General features: G+C 37.7%; 3 protein-coding genes across 6 annotated transcripts; all 3 read right to left on the minus strand.

The window, feature by feature from the left end:
- Positions 1 to 107: 107 nt before the first annotated feature.
- On the minus strand, positions 108 to 3,536 carry LOC120005185. 2 transcript variants are annotated; one of them, XM_038854685.1, is made up of 9 exons: positions 2,166 to 3,536; positions 1,863 to 2,076; positions 1,709 to 1,758; positions 1,372 to 1,408; positions 1,231 to 1,296; positions 933 to 1,037; positions 690 to 840; positions 523 to 599; positions 108 to 438 (listed from the first exon to the last, which is right to left on the minus strand). In XM_038854685.1, the coding sequence occupies exons 1-9, from the start codon at positions 2,264 to 2,266 to the stop codon at positions 373 to 375; spliced, it is 867 nt and encodes a 288-aa protein (XP_038710613.1). In that variant the 5' UTR covers positions 2,267 to 3,536; the 3' UTR covers positions 108 to 372. The 2 variants fall into 2 exon arrangements, with proteins under 2 accessions (XP_038710613.1, XP_038710614.1); XM_038854686.1 differs by lacking the exon at positions 933 to 1,037.
- A 294-nt stretch (positions 3,537 to 3,830) lies between these two features.
- On the minus strand, positions 3,831 to 10,569 carry LOC120005184 (protein FIP1-like). Of its 3 annotated transcripts, none has more exons than XM_038854682.1 (14): positions 10,331 to 10,569; positions 10,006 to 10,093; positions 9,780 to 9,888; positions 8,983 to 9,032; positions 8,539 to 8,605; positions 7,914 to 7,998; positions 7,608 to 7,663; positions 6,863 to 6,959; positions 6,550 to 6,634; positions 6,358 to 6,420; positions 5,472 to 5,531; positions 4,838 to 4,930; positions 4,283 to 4,345; positions 3,831 to 4,179 (listed from the first exon to the last, which is right to left on the minus strand). In XM_038854682.1, the coding sequence occupies exons 1-14, from the start codon at positions 10,384 to 10,386 to the stop codon at positions 4,078 to 4,080; spliced, it is 1,074 nt and encodes a 357-aa protein (XP_038710610.1). In that variant the 5' UTR covers positions 10,387 to 10,569; the 3' UTR covers positions 3,831 to 4,077. The 3 variants fall into 3 exon arrangements, with proteins under 3 accessions (XP_038710610.1, XP_038710611.1, XP_038710612.1); XM_038854683.1 differs by having other exon boundaries at positions 7,914 to 7,986; positions 10,331 to 10,568; XM_038854684.1 differs by lacking the exons at positions 8,539 to 8,605; positions 8,983 to 9,032 and having other exon boundaries at positions 7,914 to 7,986.
- A 627-nt stretch (positions 10,570 to 11,196) lies between these two features.
- Positions 11,197 to 14,614, minus strand: LOC120005633 (thiol protease aleurain-like). The gene is made up of 8 exons (XM_038855394.1): positions 14,347 to 14,614; positions 14,143 to 14,264; positions 13,775 to 13,890; positions 13,460 to 13,533; positions 13,099 to 13,363; positions 12,368 to 12,499; positions 11,778 to 11,913; positions 11,197 to 11,516 (listed from the first exon to the last, which is right to left on the minus strand). The coding sequence occupies exons 1-8, from the start codon at positions 14,538 to 14,540 to the stop codon at positions 11,479 to 11,481; spliced, it is 1,077 nt and encodes a 358-aa protein (XP_038711322.1). The 5' UTR covers positions 14,541 to 14,614; the 3' UTR covers positions 11,197 to 11,478.
- Positions 14,615 to 15,171: the final 557 nt, after the last annotated feature.

Raw genomic sequence — 15,171 nt, forward strand, 5'->3', positions numbered from 1 at the left:
TGTTTTTAATAAATTTAGAGGTGTCAATAAAGTTTAGCAATAGGAGGATGTTCGGTGGGCCGCATCAAGATCGTGGAGAAGCCCAAGTGCAGATTGTACGAGGAATGTAAACTGTAATTTCTTGAGCAAAATATATTTTTGGAAATCTCAGTAGTCAGTTCTCTCTGGCAACACTGTGGAAGATTTACCTGTCTCTCTATACAATTTTCCTACCATCACACAAATATAAGAAAGAACAAAGTAATTTCTAGGCCTCCAGTCTCGCAGTTTGCCGTACATAGCCTGCCAACAGAGTATTCAACATATTTTTGTGTACAAACCCACTTTTGCCACACAAAGAATAGTTACAGGTCATGTTTTTTCAATAAATTCTCACCACCTTAGACAAAGCAAGTAAGTCTGATCTTCCAACAATTGCGAGGTTGCCATCTCAACTATCTGATAAAGAATGTACAAACTGCATCAGCTCTTCATGCCTTCCAACAGAAAGCCATAAAATGAAAGCATAGTTTGGAAACTTACCTCAAACCCCATTCTTTCATAAAGTTCCAGTGCAGCTTTATTCTTTCTGTGCACATGAACATACACCTGTTCAACGCCTGCCATTCAAGTTTAACAGAAACGATATCATTTCCACAATGTCTGCACGGGTTTAGACATTTCTCTGCGAAGATCTTTGTAAATCTTACCATTGAATTTGGCCGATTCTATAGCAAAATGCAACATGTTGACTGCAATTCCCCTGCGACGTGCCCATTTGGCAACACATAAATTTGCAATATAGCCATATCTCTGCCCTTCTCTCTTTATGCAGCAGAAGACAGAGGCCTTCCCCCTTTCCTGCAATAACAATTAAATACACCCATAAGTTATTACTGCCATTGCATCAGGCATGTATTGATGGATTACTGTACTTTAGCACCGCATTATACCCCAGGAAAGGTCTCTCCATGCAGTAAGAATCGGATGCTCAAATCAACAGTTGCAACCACACTCTTGATTACAGTGCATTTTACATTCTTCACTTCTTTTCTCACCTAATCATTTTGAAATCATATCATCTGTTATTGAAGCATAAAACATACACACAGAAATACCCAACAACTAAATGATGATCTATTTCACAAACACAAGAAAATCTGAGGCAACCTTTAACTGGATAAACTTAAGGTCAGAGAGGATTCAATGCGGCAAAATTAAATAAAAGAAAGATACGTTACAGCATCATACCGTAACAAAGCATGTACATTTCTGTCCGAGCTTACTTGCACTTCTCCTCTTGATAGCATGGTATTCCTAAACGGGAAGATCAATCAGTACAAGATCTAAGCATAATAGGTAGCAATTAATAGAGAATGTTTTCCACTCTACCTGATCTGCAAATTTCCTTTTGTAGTTAGCAACATATCTGTGTTAATGAAGGATACCTAGAATCAGTGTTATCCAACATTTTTACACAGACAATAACATTTATGAAGCATCATAGGACCAGGGCTTATACTTGCATTTGCAGATAACCACCTAGGACACATCGTCAAGTAACCTAACTAATTTGTAGAAGCTAGTCTCAGATCTTCTTTATGCCAAATGATTGATTTTTCCCTTTTTCTTATCACACTATATGTGTGTGTATTTTGCCCAATATAGAATTTAAGACTGTACTACATGGCAATACATATAGCAAAGTTTCATGATACACATTACGCACCTTCCTCCCGTATGCTCGTAATGACATTCTGCCCGCAGCCATGCTGCTGTCTATCACAAAATAAAAAAATACAACCACCACCACAAATTATTCGTGGACAAGAACTTCATTTACAACCATAAATTTTCGTATAAGAAGAGAACAATTCACTTACCCACATTTCTTCATCAAGCACTGCCTGTCGGGAAACAAAACGTCCGAATTCAAGTTTGTTTGGCAGATTCAACTCCTCATCAGATGGCTGAAGGCGATCAAACCGTAAACCATGTGGTATTGATGTTTCAGTTTGAGGAAATGATGGTGTTGGGATCTGTATTGAGAGTTCCTCCTTCTTATTCCTCGAATAGAAAGATTTAGAATCCAGTGTCCTATTAACGAAAAGATCATAAAAGATTCTGAAACTTAAATGAAAACGAAACATCTGGAGCTTCAATTAGAAAAAAAAATGGCTACTCACATTGTCCACGAAGCAGCGATTCTGTGAAACTTGCGATTATTTCCCAACGAATTGTTGGGGAAATTCAAGAATCCATATCTTTGAACCGAAATTGTCGTCATTGGGAGGTCCAACTCCTCAAGATTTTACTCAACCCACACGGGAAAGGGGAAGAAAACAGGTTTACTTGTCGAAGAGAACAAGAGAAACTGTAGAACTGGTCATGTTTGGCTCTCGAGAAAATGTAACAGGAAATTATTTGAGAGAGAATATCCGGAGAAAACGTTCACATAACTGGATATATATCTAAATATCTAAATATCTAATCACAAGTGGCAGAGTCGGCGTAACTGCATGTCAGTCAATGGTGGGCCCACCACAAGCATAGAGTCGGGGTCTCCGCTAGAGTTCACCATGACTCATAAGCAGAGTAGAGCCGACTGTCGAGCCGAATTGTATGAATCGACTCCTTTATCAGCCTCTCAGTTAACCGCTGACCATGGTTCGAGGAACTGGATATTCACGGGCGAACAAACGGAATCGTTAGTGAAAGCACACCAGGAGAAGAATTCAGGCCATCTATAAATTTCAGAAACCGATCGGGGCACGATCTTGATTGTTGAAAGGGAGGGAGAGATCGATGACGGTTTGGAAGGTTAGATCCGCGGCGGTAGATGGTTTATCTGTCAAATCTTGTTGAGAGAAGACGCGGCGCTTATTGTGCCTTTGACGTCTGGGCCCCCTTGTCTAATTATCCATATCTATGCTTTTATTTTAACAAATATTTTTCTTAGAAAAATAATCCATATTAATAGTGCTTGAATATTTTCCTTCGCTTGGAAGAAAAATATTTAGGCTTCATCTTCCGGCCTTTTCAGACACTAGGCCCACTTATCTGAACTCCTTCCATAAAAAGCCCATTAGCCTCGAGCCTGTGTTCATCCTAGTCGCTCTAACCCCGACGGCCTAATTTCACAAAGCCCATATAAATTCAAAACATAACCCTCTTCAAAGCAAAAAAACTTCAGTCTATCCCTAGCACCCATAATTCTTCTCAGGTTCCCACCCACTTCACTGGGTTTGGTATTCCTCCGGGTCTCTTGCATTACCATTCTCTCCTCCTTTACTAGCTTCCACTCCCAGTTAACCCACTTTTGCTTTAAAATCATGTTTCGCTTCTTATTGCATCTATGCTAGTTCAACTTTCTGGAATACTTAATAGCTTTATTTCTCTATGGCATACTTATTACTAGCTTTGTTTACGGGAGAGCTTTACGATGATTAAGTCGTCACATGACCCCTGGGAAGCAAGACTTTTGGTGAGGCCGGAATGTAGGGTTTTGATGGCAATGTTCCTCGTGCAATTAGTGCCTTAGTGGTGTTAGCGATTGAGCTGTGCTGTGCACTCTAGTTGGATGAGTGAGTATGAAGGATTGGAAGCCGAAAGAGACGCAACGGCGAGAAAGTGGTAGTAGAAGGACTGCAAGAATGCTGGAGGAAGCTGTGGAAAATGCTTTTAAAGTTGCGGATGTCACAAATGTGTATATCAAGTGTCGACCTTTTGTGTTTCTTAATTGTGAGTTTAGTTCAAACAAAAAAATCACCTCTCTCTTTGTAAGAAGTGGTGTGTTTTACAATCTTAGGCTACTCCATACATTAATACGGAATGAAGAAACAATCTTAGGCTGTAGAAACGTGCCATGGAAAATGATAGATGCATATATGTACGAGACAATGAAAGAACTGGATGATCTTGCTGCAATTGCAGTGAATTTTATACCCTCTGAAAAAGCCTTATACCTCAAACTGATACGTACATACCAACTCTTCACTCCATGTTCTAATACTTTCCACAGTGGGAAATTAAGAGTAGAAACTGGGGTGTGAAAAATGCTAAAATATTTTATGATCATGGAAACTACGCACCTCGCTGTCAACTTTGGTCGGGTGATACCTGCGATTGATTTTTCAATGCTGAAATCTTCTTTTGCAAATCAAGATTTGACATCCGCTCTACTTCCAATGCCCGTTCAAGCTTCAATAAATTTTATGTGGTTAAGCTACGAACAAACCCTTCATTCAAGGAATGGAACCCGGAGTAGTTATTTAAAATGCAAAACGAAAGATTATAGGAATACCTTTGCTGCTCGAGTGCTCCATTCAGCTAAAATAGCTCTCAGCCTTTCATTCTCTTCCACATACTTACATGGTTTCAAAAGAAAAATTAAGAGAAGAATGTCATATCACAAAGACCAGCCAGAATAAATCATTGTATAAAGCACGGTGATGAGTGTTGTAGCAATTTCTACAGTCAAATGTTGGCCCCATGTATTTATATATGCTAGTCCGAAAGAACTTGGATTTTCACACAACAGAGAAGTTGGGATTCAAAAGCTTTTTAACAAATTGATGAGAAAAGAGTTCAGTCTACTAACATGTGTGTTTCAAAGAGAAATGGAGGGTTTTTACCACATCTGAATCAATCTATTATTTCACCCTTGGTAAAGTAATAATAGCAAAAGGTCGAACAGGGTTGCACAGTCGAATGAGATGGACCAGTCGGATTTAAAATAATTAATACTACCAAAATATAGGGAGGGTTCTTTATAATCATATAGAAAATGTGTCAACCAATCACCCCCCCTTCGGAAAAAAAAATGTCAATCCAAAGAGCTTAAGATGATCGAACATACCTGATTGTTTGTATTGCGAACACGCTGGACTTCAGAATCCCTCTCAGCAATCAAAGACCGTGCAAGCCTTAGCTCAGACTGCAGTTGATTCATCTGCAATGTAATTGAACTCTCTCAGTGAGCGTCATCCTCTTTTAGATTATCCTCAAGGTTACCATAAACTTACAATCACATTCACAGCATGGATGAGATGCATATTCCTTTGTTCAGAACAAGAAGCTTGCAAGTTGCAACCTCAAGTTTATCTAGAGTGAAAATCAGGATTGCATATTTGAATAAGAGTGGCTGAATCAGCCCGATTTATCCACCAAAAAGGTCCTATTGGATTTAGAAAGATATTAATACTATGAGATCATTTTTCATGCTAACATATTGAAGAGTGACCGTACAGCAAATGGAACTGCCAATAAACCAAAATTAATGGCCACTAAGCAGATAAAGTAGGCAATTGCCGTGCTCAAACACGTACCCTATGGATACAGATAACAGCAACAAAATCAATACTAACAGTATTGTGTTTTTGTAAGACATGTTTCTAATGTAGTAGAGGTAGCATCACAAAATGACTGCATGATCTCTTTATTTCAAGGAAGTGTCACTTTACGCACAGAATAACATTATCACTGGGTCTTACCTCAGCAGATAATGTGCGCAATTCCTGATCACGAGCTGCTAAGAGATGGGCAAGATCAACCTGGAAAATCAGCCAATGATAAACCATTATTTTGACCATGTTATCATAAACATTCCACTTCTGTAGTAGGTAATCAAACAATTCACATATCACATCCCTTGAATTCACATTTCACACATCGTCCCTACCTCCACCCCAACCCCCTCAGCAGCTGGTAATTCTCACATGGTTATTTTCCATACATCCATATGTTACATAGCCTGAGCACAATGATAGAAACTTAAATTCCTGTCTTCACAACTGTCTCCTTCCCAATAATTTTAGGTACTCACAGCAGTCTTGATAATCTAAAACTAGAACAATATAAGTATGGGATGATGGAAGAGTTTCATTGCAACCAGACCCGATGTGAACTGAACCCTGCTACTGTCTGATCAAGAGGGAAAGGGACTCACAATCGCATGTGTGGGCCCCTCCCGACCAGGCCTGGGAGGTTGATTCACACCAACTACAAATCCCTGATCACAGCAAGACTACTCCCTATAAATTAGTGGAACCAATGAAAACAGAAGCCCTGACTTCGCTGCAGGAAAATTCATCTCCAGAAATTTAGCTTAACAAATATCTCAGGTAACTTGATTTTTGTGAGCTAAAAAAGGGTGCTAACAATAATGTACTTTGTGATATTTAGATATTTGAATATAAAAGATGATTTTTGTGAGCTAAAAAAATGGTACTAACAATAATGTATTTTGTGATATTTAGATATTTGAATATAAAAGAAGATGACTTTTGTGAGCTAAAAAAGTGTACTAACAATAATGTATTTTGTGATATTTAGATATTTGAATAAAAAAGAAGATGAAATTCAGCCAGTCATAACCACCTGAGGTGTGCTACCATCACCAGATCTCTCATACTTGCTTAAACACTCTTGCAATTGAAGAATCTGCATGAATATATTTCGATTCAGTTTAACAAAGTCAAACGCAAATAAATGATTTTTTTTAAGGAAAACAATGATGGATAATATAATCATGCAAAGTTCGAAGAACCCACAAAAACAATGAACAAGTACCTCCTCACTCAAAAAGTGAAGATTCTCACGCTGATATTGCAACAAAGCCATTTGCTGGTCAGAGAGCCGACCGCCATCATTGTACCTGTTGTGGGCAAGAATGCCCAATATAGATAACAAATTTCAGCTAGTACATAATCAAATAATTTGTACATCACTGTGAACATTCTGGTGAGACAAAGGCAAAACGCAATGAAGTTTGCCAAGGGATTCTCAGGGGTTATATATACATATGCATATTATTATATTTATCTTACATCTGATTCCAGCCTGTCTATAAAGTGTAGTCATGTTTCAGAGAATGTATGATTACCTTAAACCTTCGAGAGAACTTGATGGTTGGAGTGGAGAATACAATGACTTCAAAACATCAGGTTGAGAATCCAGTGAATTGTACTGGTGCACATATCCTGAAGGCAAAAATATTACAATAACTAACGTTTGCCTAATGGACACAAAGTTGCCTTAAGGATTCAACATGACCCATAAAATAGTACGCAAAAACTATTGGTATTCAAAATATACACCAAGAAGCTTCAATTGGCCCATATAAATTTTGTACTTCATGAAACCCACAAAATTACAGAGAGAAATTTGATAACACAGCTTCATTAGCATTTATCAGGCAAAACGAGAATCCCCTACATGGCAATGGAACTGCAGAAAAGATAAGTCTCACCTATATTGGAAAAGATTTGAATTCACCAAGTAGCTTTTAATTTTGAATTTGTGGCCAATTTTTCAGTTAAAAAAAAACCAAAAAAAAAGTCTGCCAAGGGTTGAAGTCTTGAAGATCCCAATTGTGGAAATTTTAATCGTATAAGCAAGGTCTTCAAAATGTATCATTAAAGAAGCTACATTAGATTTTGAACAAAATCCCACCAATCTGTTGCCATGTGATTGATATACAGTTCTCTCAGAACACACAAAACTGTACGAAGACACGCGGGGGGGGGGGGGGGGGGGGGGTAGAGAGAGATCCCAACAAGCAACCACAAATCAAACATTAGCATGCACCATTCAACCACCTCAAATGCCCATATGCATCTAAAACTTACCTATGTATGCACTCATAAAGGATCCAGCACATATTGCTTCAATCAACATGATAATCCTGTTGATTTAATGGGAAACCAAGAAATTGTTAAACTATAGTTTTAGGCCAAGCAGCAATTGACATCCAGTCATGGAACTAAAAGGAGGTGAATTAAGAAAGAATCTTACATTTTAATTTGATACACTGTTAATAACAATTACTGCCATCACAGTCCTTTATATTTTTCATGAAAATGTTTTGAACTTTAACATTTGCAGACATCCAAAATTATTATATTCTCAGCATTCTAGGCAGATAATATGCATACCTCAGTAATGCAGAGATAGAAAGAATACCGATGTGGGGCCTCCAAGCCATGACAAGCAGCATAGCAGCAGTTCCTAAGCAACAATCTAAATTATTCAATATCACGATGATGATGATGGCGGCAACTAAGATGATTATCTAAGACAAGAAGTTCAAGTTGCAGATTACAAATATTATGAACAGAATACATAGAAGTAAGGGAATATAGGACCTATAGGTAGCACTTGCGTGTTATGTTATAACCAAGTAGAAGTAGGAGAATCATATTAAAAAAAATAAAACAATCCACTGATCTAGAGCTTTTATTATATCCCAGTAATTTAAGGGAATCTCAATCCCCGTGATGATGCAATATTCCCAAAAAAATTTTGATTTGTATTGCATTCTAAATGGGCTGGACATGAGAAATCGAATGCTTAAGCAGTAGAGATGAAAAACCACAATAAAAGATAGAGTTCATGTAGAATAGAAGCCCTAAAATGCACTTCTGACTGAAATCAAACAACTATTTTTGGACCCCTGTATTAAAATGAGTATAATTTGACTTGACTGAATATAGCAAGGACTTTGTCACAATAGAAGTTGACATTGCCATGTTTGCATGTATCCATATTGTATGTACCTACCATAAGCAGTAATGGCAAAAGGTAGGCGAACAATGTGCTTCAATTTCTGGCTGAAACTATAATAGCCCTGAAAAACCATAATAGTTAATGTGTCACTTTTGCAACACATGATTCGAGGTCCCAAAAGCACACTAGAAAAAGCCAAAAATCCATTCCCATTTCTTATCTATAAGTTCAATATTTTGCTTATCTCCACATGTGTGATAATTCATTCCGAAGATATTCTATAAAAGAAACTTATATGAGTGCTAAGTAAATGTTAAGAGCGAAGGGTCTACATATAAAAGACAAACTGTTTGGAGACTTTGAAAGAACTCCCTAAAACCAAAAACAAATAGAATTTTCCCATAATATGCTTTGTGTGGTGGTGGTGTTGTGGGGGTGGGGGGAAGAAGCAGGAAAGTTAGGGAAAACACCCATAATGTATTGTTCAATCAAGATTACCTGCAACCTTATTTTCTGGACTTGGTAAACCAAATATTGTTGAAAGATGCCTGAAACGATAAAGTGTGATCTTGATAAGGGGAATTGACTTCCAAGAGTAACAGTATACAATTTCCAGAATTATCCGATGTTCTAGGAAAGACATCGAGAGAGGAATTTCAAATATGTAATGTAGCCAGAAAGGTCAAATTTTGACCACCCATAGAAAGAGCGGTAGAACTCGTTATTTTAGATACTATATGTCTCTCATATGCAAGCATGCGCATGCACGAACATGAAATATAATGTGCTTTCACCTCTACCCCTGTTCTCCCAAGAAAATTCTATGAATCTGTATTCCAGTTTTATTCAAAGCCTCTTACTCAAAATTTATGAATAAAAGGCATTATTCATCCTTTTCAAAAGTGATAAACATAATACTAGTCATACGAAAAGTCGAAAACACTTAAGCTATAGTCGTGAACAAGCCTGAATGATGTAGATAAAATAGTGATAGAATTAGTCTGAAATCACAAAGCCGGTGGAAGATCTTTCTCTGTAAGGTCCACAGATGAAGGTCAGGCTACTCTAAAGAATGTGAGGCATGCATCCCTCATGGAAAATTGTAACATAGGAAAATGAAAATGACAAAAAAATGATACAAAACCATCTCATCATGTACAATTATTCTCTAACATACTTTATTATTGAATTTCTTAGTAGGTACACTGAAATTATGAAATATTTAAGACATAGTAGATTGAAATTTCAACCAGAAAGAGAGATAAATAGAAAATTTTCAAGGTAAGAAAAATGACCTGTTACTATCAAAAGAAGAACATCGCAACTGCAAAGCAATATGGGAATCAACCCCTGTATCGGACTAAATATCCATGGAGCTGCTGCAGCCAAAACAGCATAGGACGCCTAAAAATTAGAAGAACAATCAGAGTTCAGCACTCATTCTCTCCCCATAAAAAAATTCGGCAAGTCCACGCCAAGAAAGCAGTAGTACAGCATAATTAAGTAAGAATTTATGCTTGCCAGTATCAAGAAGTAGAAAATGCTCCCGAAAAGGCTCCTGGACTTCCTGTGGCCGAATAAAGGAGCTTCATGCAGTATATCAATAAACCTTGCATTACCATTAGCAACAGGATCTTGAGTAAAATAACTAAAACAATACAACATAATCATCGAAATCTATATGATCGCAACAAGTCATTGAAGTTATTGATTGGAGAAGATACGAGAAAGCCAATGATAATTGGAGATATCTTCTTCCTTTCCTTCGCTACTCATAGAATGGAGAGAAGTGCCTCAACTGTGAAGAGAGAGCAAACATAACAGATTGGATGGGGAAAAAACTTACATGGAATTGTCTTCGGGAGAAGCGGAAGGCGAGGTAGCGTGTCTCTCAGTCGACATCTTCTTCTCCTTCTTGTTCCTACTTAGGGTTTCGAAAGCAAGTTTTGAATTCGAAGTGCGATTCTCTCTCACTGAGATCTGCTTCACAACTCGACACTTTTATTTTGTTTCTCTTTCGGTTTCAATTCAGAAAACATAAATGATAAACAAAAGTTCTGCCGAGTGCTGCCTTCCCCTGCTCGCACACAAACAAAATGGGCCGGTGTTTCAGTTTAACACTCCTAAATATCAGAGCGAGAAGAGCTGGATTAATTGTTAGGCCCAGACCAAATTAGTCCAAGCCCACCGTACTTGGGCCTTTAATCCAATAAGCCACGACTTTACAGGAATGAGACAGCTCTTAACGGGACAAAGTGACAAACCCGAAAAGAAACAGTAAAACAATACTTTAACTATGATTTTATATATATAGATTATAGACCACATTACATAGGTTGATACGGCGATAATCCTTCACTGAGATCCCTTTTTTTTAGGAACTAGCCCAATATGAGAATAATTCATTTCCTTCTTTATTGTTATTTTTTATTTTATTTTTTTTCGACGGAGTTGACATAATAGTAAGGAACATACTAGTCATGCTCCACTATCAATGATAATCCTCTCCAGAGGCGTGAAGTTGGCGTGAGGTTACACAAATTTTTCATATGCTTGCCTGGTAATTTGGTATGCGTGATTTATGGACCGCTACGAGGGTCCGATGAATATATTCACCGCAAAAAAAGAAGATAAATCCCATTTAATCTCCAATGTTAAGCAGCAGCATACTTTTCTTGCTGCATTCTTCATAAAAGCAAAAGGTAAAAGAAATTTTTTTCTCGAGAGACAATACTCTGGATCCATTTCTTAAAGTCTAGAAGCATAATGCAACAAATTACAATATTCATAAAGATGAACATACATTATTCACAAGGTCTTTGTGGTAATACAAATAACTTCAAGGGCATTTGGTCTAGAGCTTATTTTGTACATTGAGCCACTGCCATAGTAATTGCTACATGCACCACTACATTCTAGATGCAATCAAGATGAGAAGGAAATCAAAAGTCATAACAGCTCGCCAATAGATACTGCCATTTCTCCTTGATCATATCAGGCAACAATAGGGTATGATGCACAAGTTGCAATACCTGCAATAAGAACATGAATATCAGTAGCAATTTAAGCATCATACTCTTGACTCACAGTTTTGCATTTTGTTATCATATCATAGTGACTAGTGAGCTGGTCCAAAATATATATATCTATACATCAAGCATGTATATATGTGTACTATAGTTGTATTGCATTATTGTCTATAGACGCAAGTGAATTCCAGTTTAGCTGTTTGGCTAAAGACAAAACATGCTGGATCAGGAACTAATCCAATTCAATTATGGTTGGAAACTTACCACACATGTTTTTCCCCAACTCCATCTTAAAGTAGCCATTGTCACCCCAATCTGCTCCCCACGAATTCTTGATGAGCCAATATGGCACACCGTCTTCGACTCCATATCCAACAGCAACAACAGCATGGTTCACATCCTACAGTACAAACTCACATAATGTTAGAAATGCCAGATACCATCATGGGGATGGGTACAAAGGAACAAAACCAAATACTCAAGTTTATGTATGCATGCCTACATAAATACAAACAAGAAAATTCTACATCCCTGCATTTGGACATGAAAAATACGTGCAACAACAGAAGTTGAGAAAAAAAAATGATATTGGTATGATAGCGGTTTCCATCAATAACATTTACTTTATATTCTTCCTGTTCATATGTGTGACTATTACAAGTAGATCTTTAGAGTTACTAGAGTAGCCAAGAAAGGCTCTTAATAACAATTAAAATACCAGACCTGAATGCAGCTTCTGTCAATTTTTACATTTAATTTCTTAAAACTTTCAAAGGATCAGAGTGCAATAGAACATAAAATTTCGGGGTATTCCCATCTCACAAGCAGTTTCCTTTTGAACTAGTTAAACTTACCATAGGAGTCGTGCCACAAGAGTCACTGGTGAAAACGCCTTCCTTGTAATGCCGGAACTCACTTATTACTTGGAATGCCACACTCACTGGCCGAACAAGAGCAACAGCGTGCTTCAATTCATCTTCAGCACCCTAAATTTGTCCATAAAGTTAGAAACCGAAAATATAAAAAAGCATTAAGTTGTAAATCTTTACAGGGACAGAGTTTTCAGTCCATTGTCGTTGCCAGCATCAAAACCTTTACTTCAAATAAGTTGGGCTTGATTGCACGAATCAGTAAAAGATTAATTTAATTGACCTATATTCTTCATAGAGTCTTCAGTCAATATTAATAATTCAAGAGAGCGGTTTACAAATTCATGCATAGAACCCTGTAAAAAAAATTTCATCAAAAAGAAAATTACTATATTATGAGTGATCCTCAGCCAAATTAGATTAGCATCAACAATGTCGAATATAATGGAGGATAAAACAAGTATGTTACAATCTACAATGGCTACCTCAAACTTAAGCATGCTGCAAGGGAGAATAGATTAGGATCCTCAACAAATGATATCCCCTGCGTTTCTCCAACTAGTATTTCAATCTAATAGTGTAGATATAGTCATGCCAACTAAGCTTGCTCACTCAAACTCAGTATCAGTAAGGTGAGTGATTCTATCATATCAAGGACATAAGTCCCCCAAAAATAAGTTGATGGATATCTGTGAGAGTTATGCACAGAACCTTACCAGGGTAATATTGACTGAGTTCAAGACTTGGATCGCAACATTATCAGATGAAAATTTGCAGATACCATCCTTTCCGGTGTAAGGATATGCCGCCTCAGTTTCAAGGCCACCATTATATTTGATGTATTCGAAAGCTTGGGATGGTAATCCCCCACTGCAGCCAAAATTATTGAAGGCTCGTGCACAGTCCACAAGCTGCTGCTCAGAAAGAGAGATTTCCTTTCCAAATGCCTGATTGTAGGCTGCCTCAAGAGCTCCAGTAGTGCTGCAATTGATTAAGAAAAAGTCAATATTTTGAAATTGTATTGACATAGCACCTTGGAACAATATCGTGGATAATATATCTGAGACTGAAGCCAACCTAAATGTCCAGCAAGATCCACAGTGGCCTTGGTCTTTGACTGGGCTGACAATGCCTTCCTCCCTCCAGTCTTTCTGCACATAAAGCCACGGAATATAATGTCAAACTTTCTTTCTGTAAACACAAATCTAGATTACAGGGCTCAGCCAACAAAAGTTTGCATCCATTCCATAGAGAATACATACTAAAGAGCATGTCCGACTGCTATAAACCGGAAAATTTATCATGATAGGTTGTGCAGTCAAGTCTCCTAAACCTAAACAATTGGTCCAACGTTCCATTGTCATGAAGAATTTAACATGAGAAAACACTTACCTTTTCGGGAAGGACAACATCAGTAAGCTCGTGATTGCCCTTTAAAGTGGCAGAGCAGTTCTGAGCAGCTCCCAGTCTGTGCGTTTGAAACTCCTCCCATGTCCAATCAGTGAATTCTATACGAAAAACATAGGACTAAGATATTTCTCGATCATTGAATCAAATAAACTGGATATTGATTATTGAATTAACTAGTTTAGATATTGATTATTGAATCAGATAGGTTAGCCTCACCGAGAAATATAAAAATATAACAATAATTTATACATGTAATTCCAGATTCCAAAGAGTGAAGATTCCAAGTCGTGACAGAACAGAAGAAAACAATACAAAACTCATTAAAAGCGAAGAAGGAATCAAAAGTTTACGGTTAACAGCGAGCTTGTAAGACAATCCCTTTCTGTTAGTGGATCTTATCAAATCAAGATTCTCCGAGAAAATCGCAAAACGGAGCTTCATTTCGTCCTCGCCCTCGTACTTCTTCCCGAACCTAAAACAATCAAAATCAATCACTACTCCACTATTGCGTATAAATTTACAATCAATAAATAAACTAGCGATCGAGTATTCACCTGTGAGCGAATCGGGCGAATCGGACTGCGTGGTGAGTGTTGCCGACGATCTTCAAAACGGAGGCCTCCAACTCACGGAGACCGTCGGAAACCATCCTGATAGGATTGGAGTCCAGGAAGCTTGATACGCCGTGGGCTGCGGCGGCGCTGCATAGCAGAATCAAGATCGCGGATAGCAAAGTGAATCGAGCCATCTGCTAGTGCGATGGTGGTGAACTGGTGATGGGAGATGCGGAGAGCGAGGATATTGGAACGATGCCCAGTTATGTAATAACTAGTCTTTATTGCCAATCTGGATACCTTTTCAGTCCAATTCGATAAATAACACCCGTGGTGTGGGTATTTGGTAATTTAGAGCGGAAATAATGGAGGACGTGACGTGCATGATGACGTGGAATCGCTCCATGTCTTTGTCGCCACCTAAACAAATTAAGTTGGCTACGCCTCCGTCACTATTGGATCCCTTTGATAAGAAAACAACAAAAGTTAATAACTTAATAAGTTATAGGCAAAATATAATATTTAGTCTCTCAATTATATATTAAGTTTCACTTTTTTTTTTAATTTTTTTTTTTCAAATTCCGTCTCTCAAATATTGAAAGATATCTCGTTCATCCCACAAATGATTCTAGTATCGAAAAAATTATATGTGACATCCCACATGGTGTTAAATTTTCATGTTGACATCCCACTTACCCTAATTCCACAAAATCCCAAAATTTTATTGTTTCTCCTATACATCTCCTTTATTCCTCTCCCTCTCTTCTCTATTGCTTTGACACTCCATTAACCGAATCGGTGCTCCACTGAACTAATCGACGGTCT

This window comes from Tripterygium wilfordii, chromosome 9, assembly GCF_013401445.1.
Source record: "Tripterygium wilfordii isolate XIE 37 chromosome 9, ASM1340144v1, whole genome shotgun sequence".
NCBI classification, from domain to species: Eukaryota; Viridiplantae; Streptophyta; class Magnoliopsida; order Celastrales; family Celastraceae; genus Tripterygium; species Tripterygium wilfordii.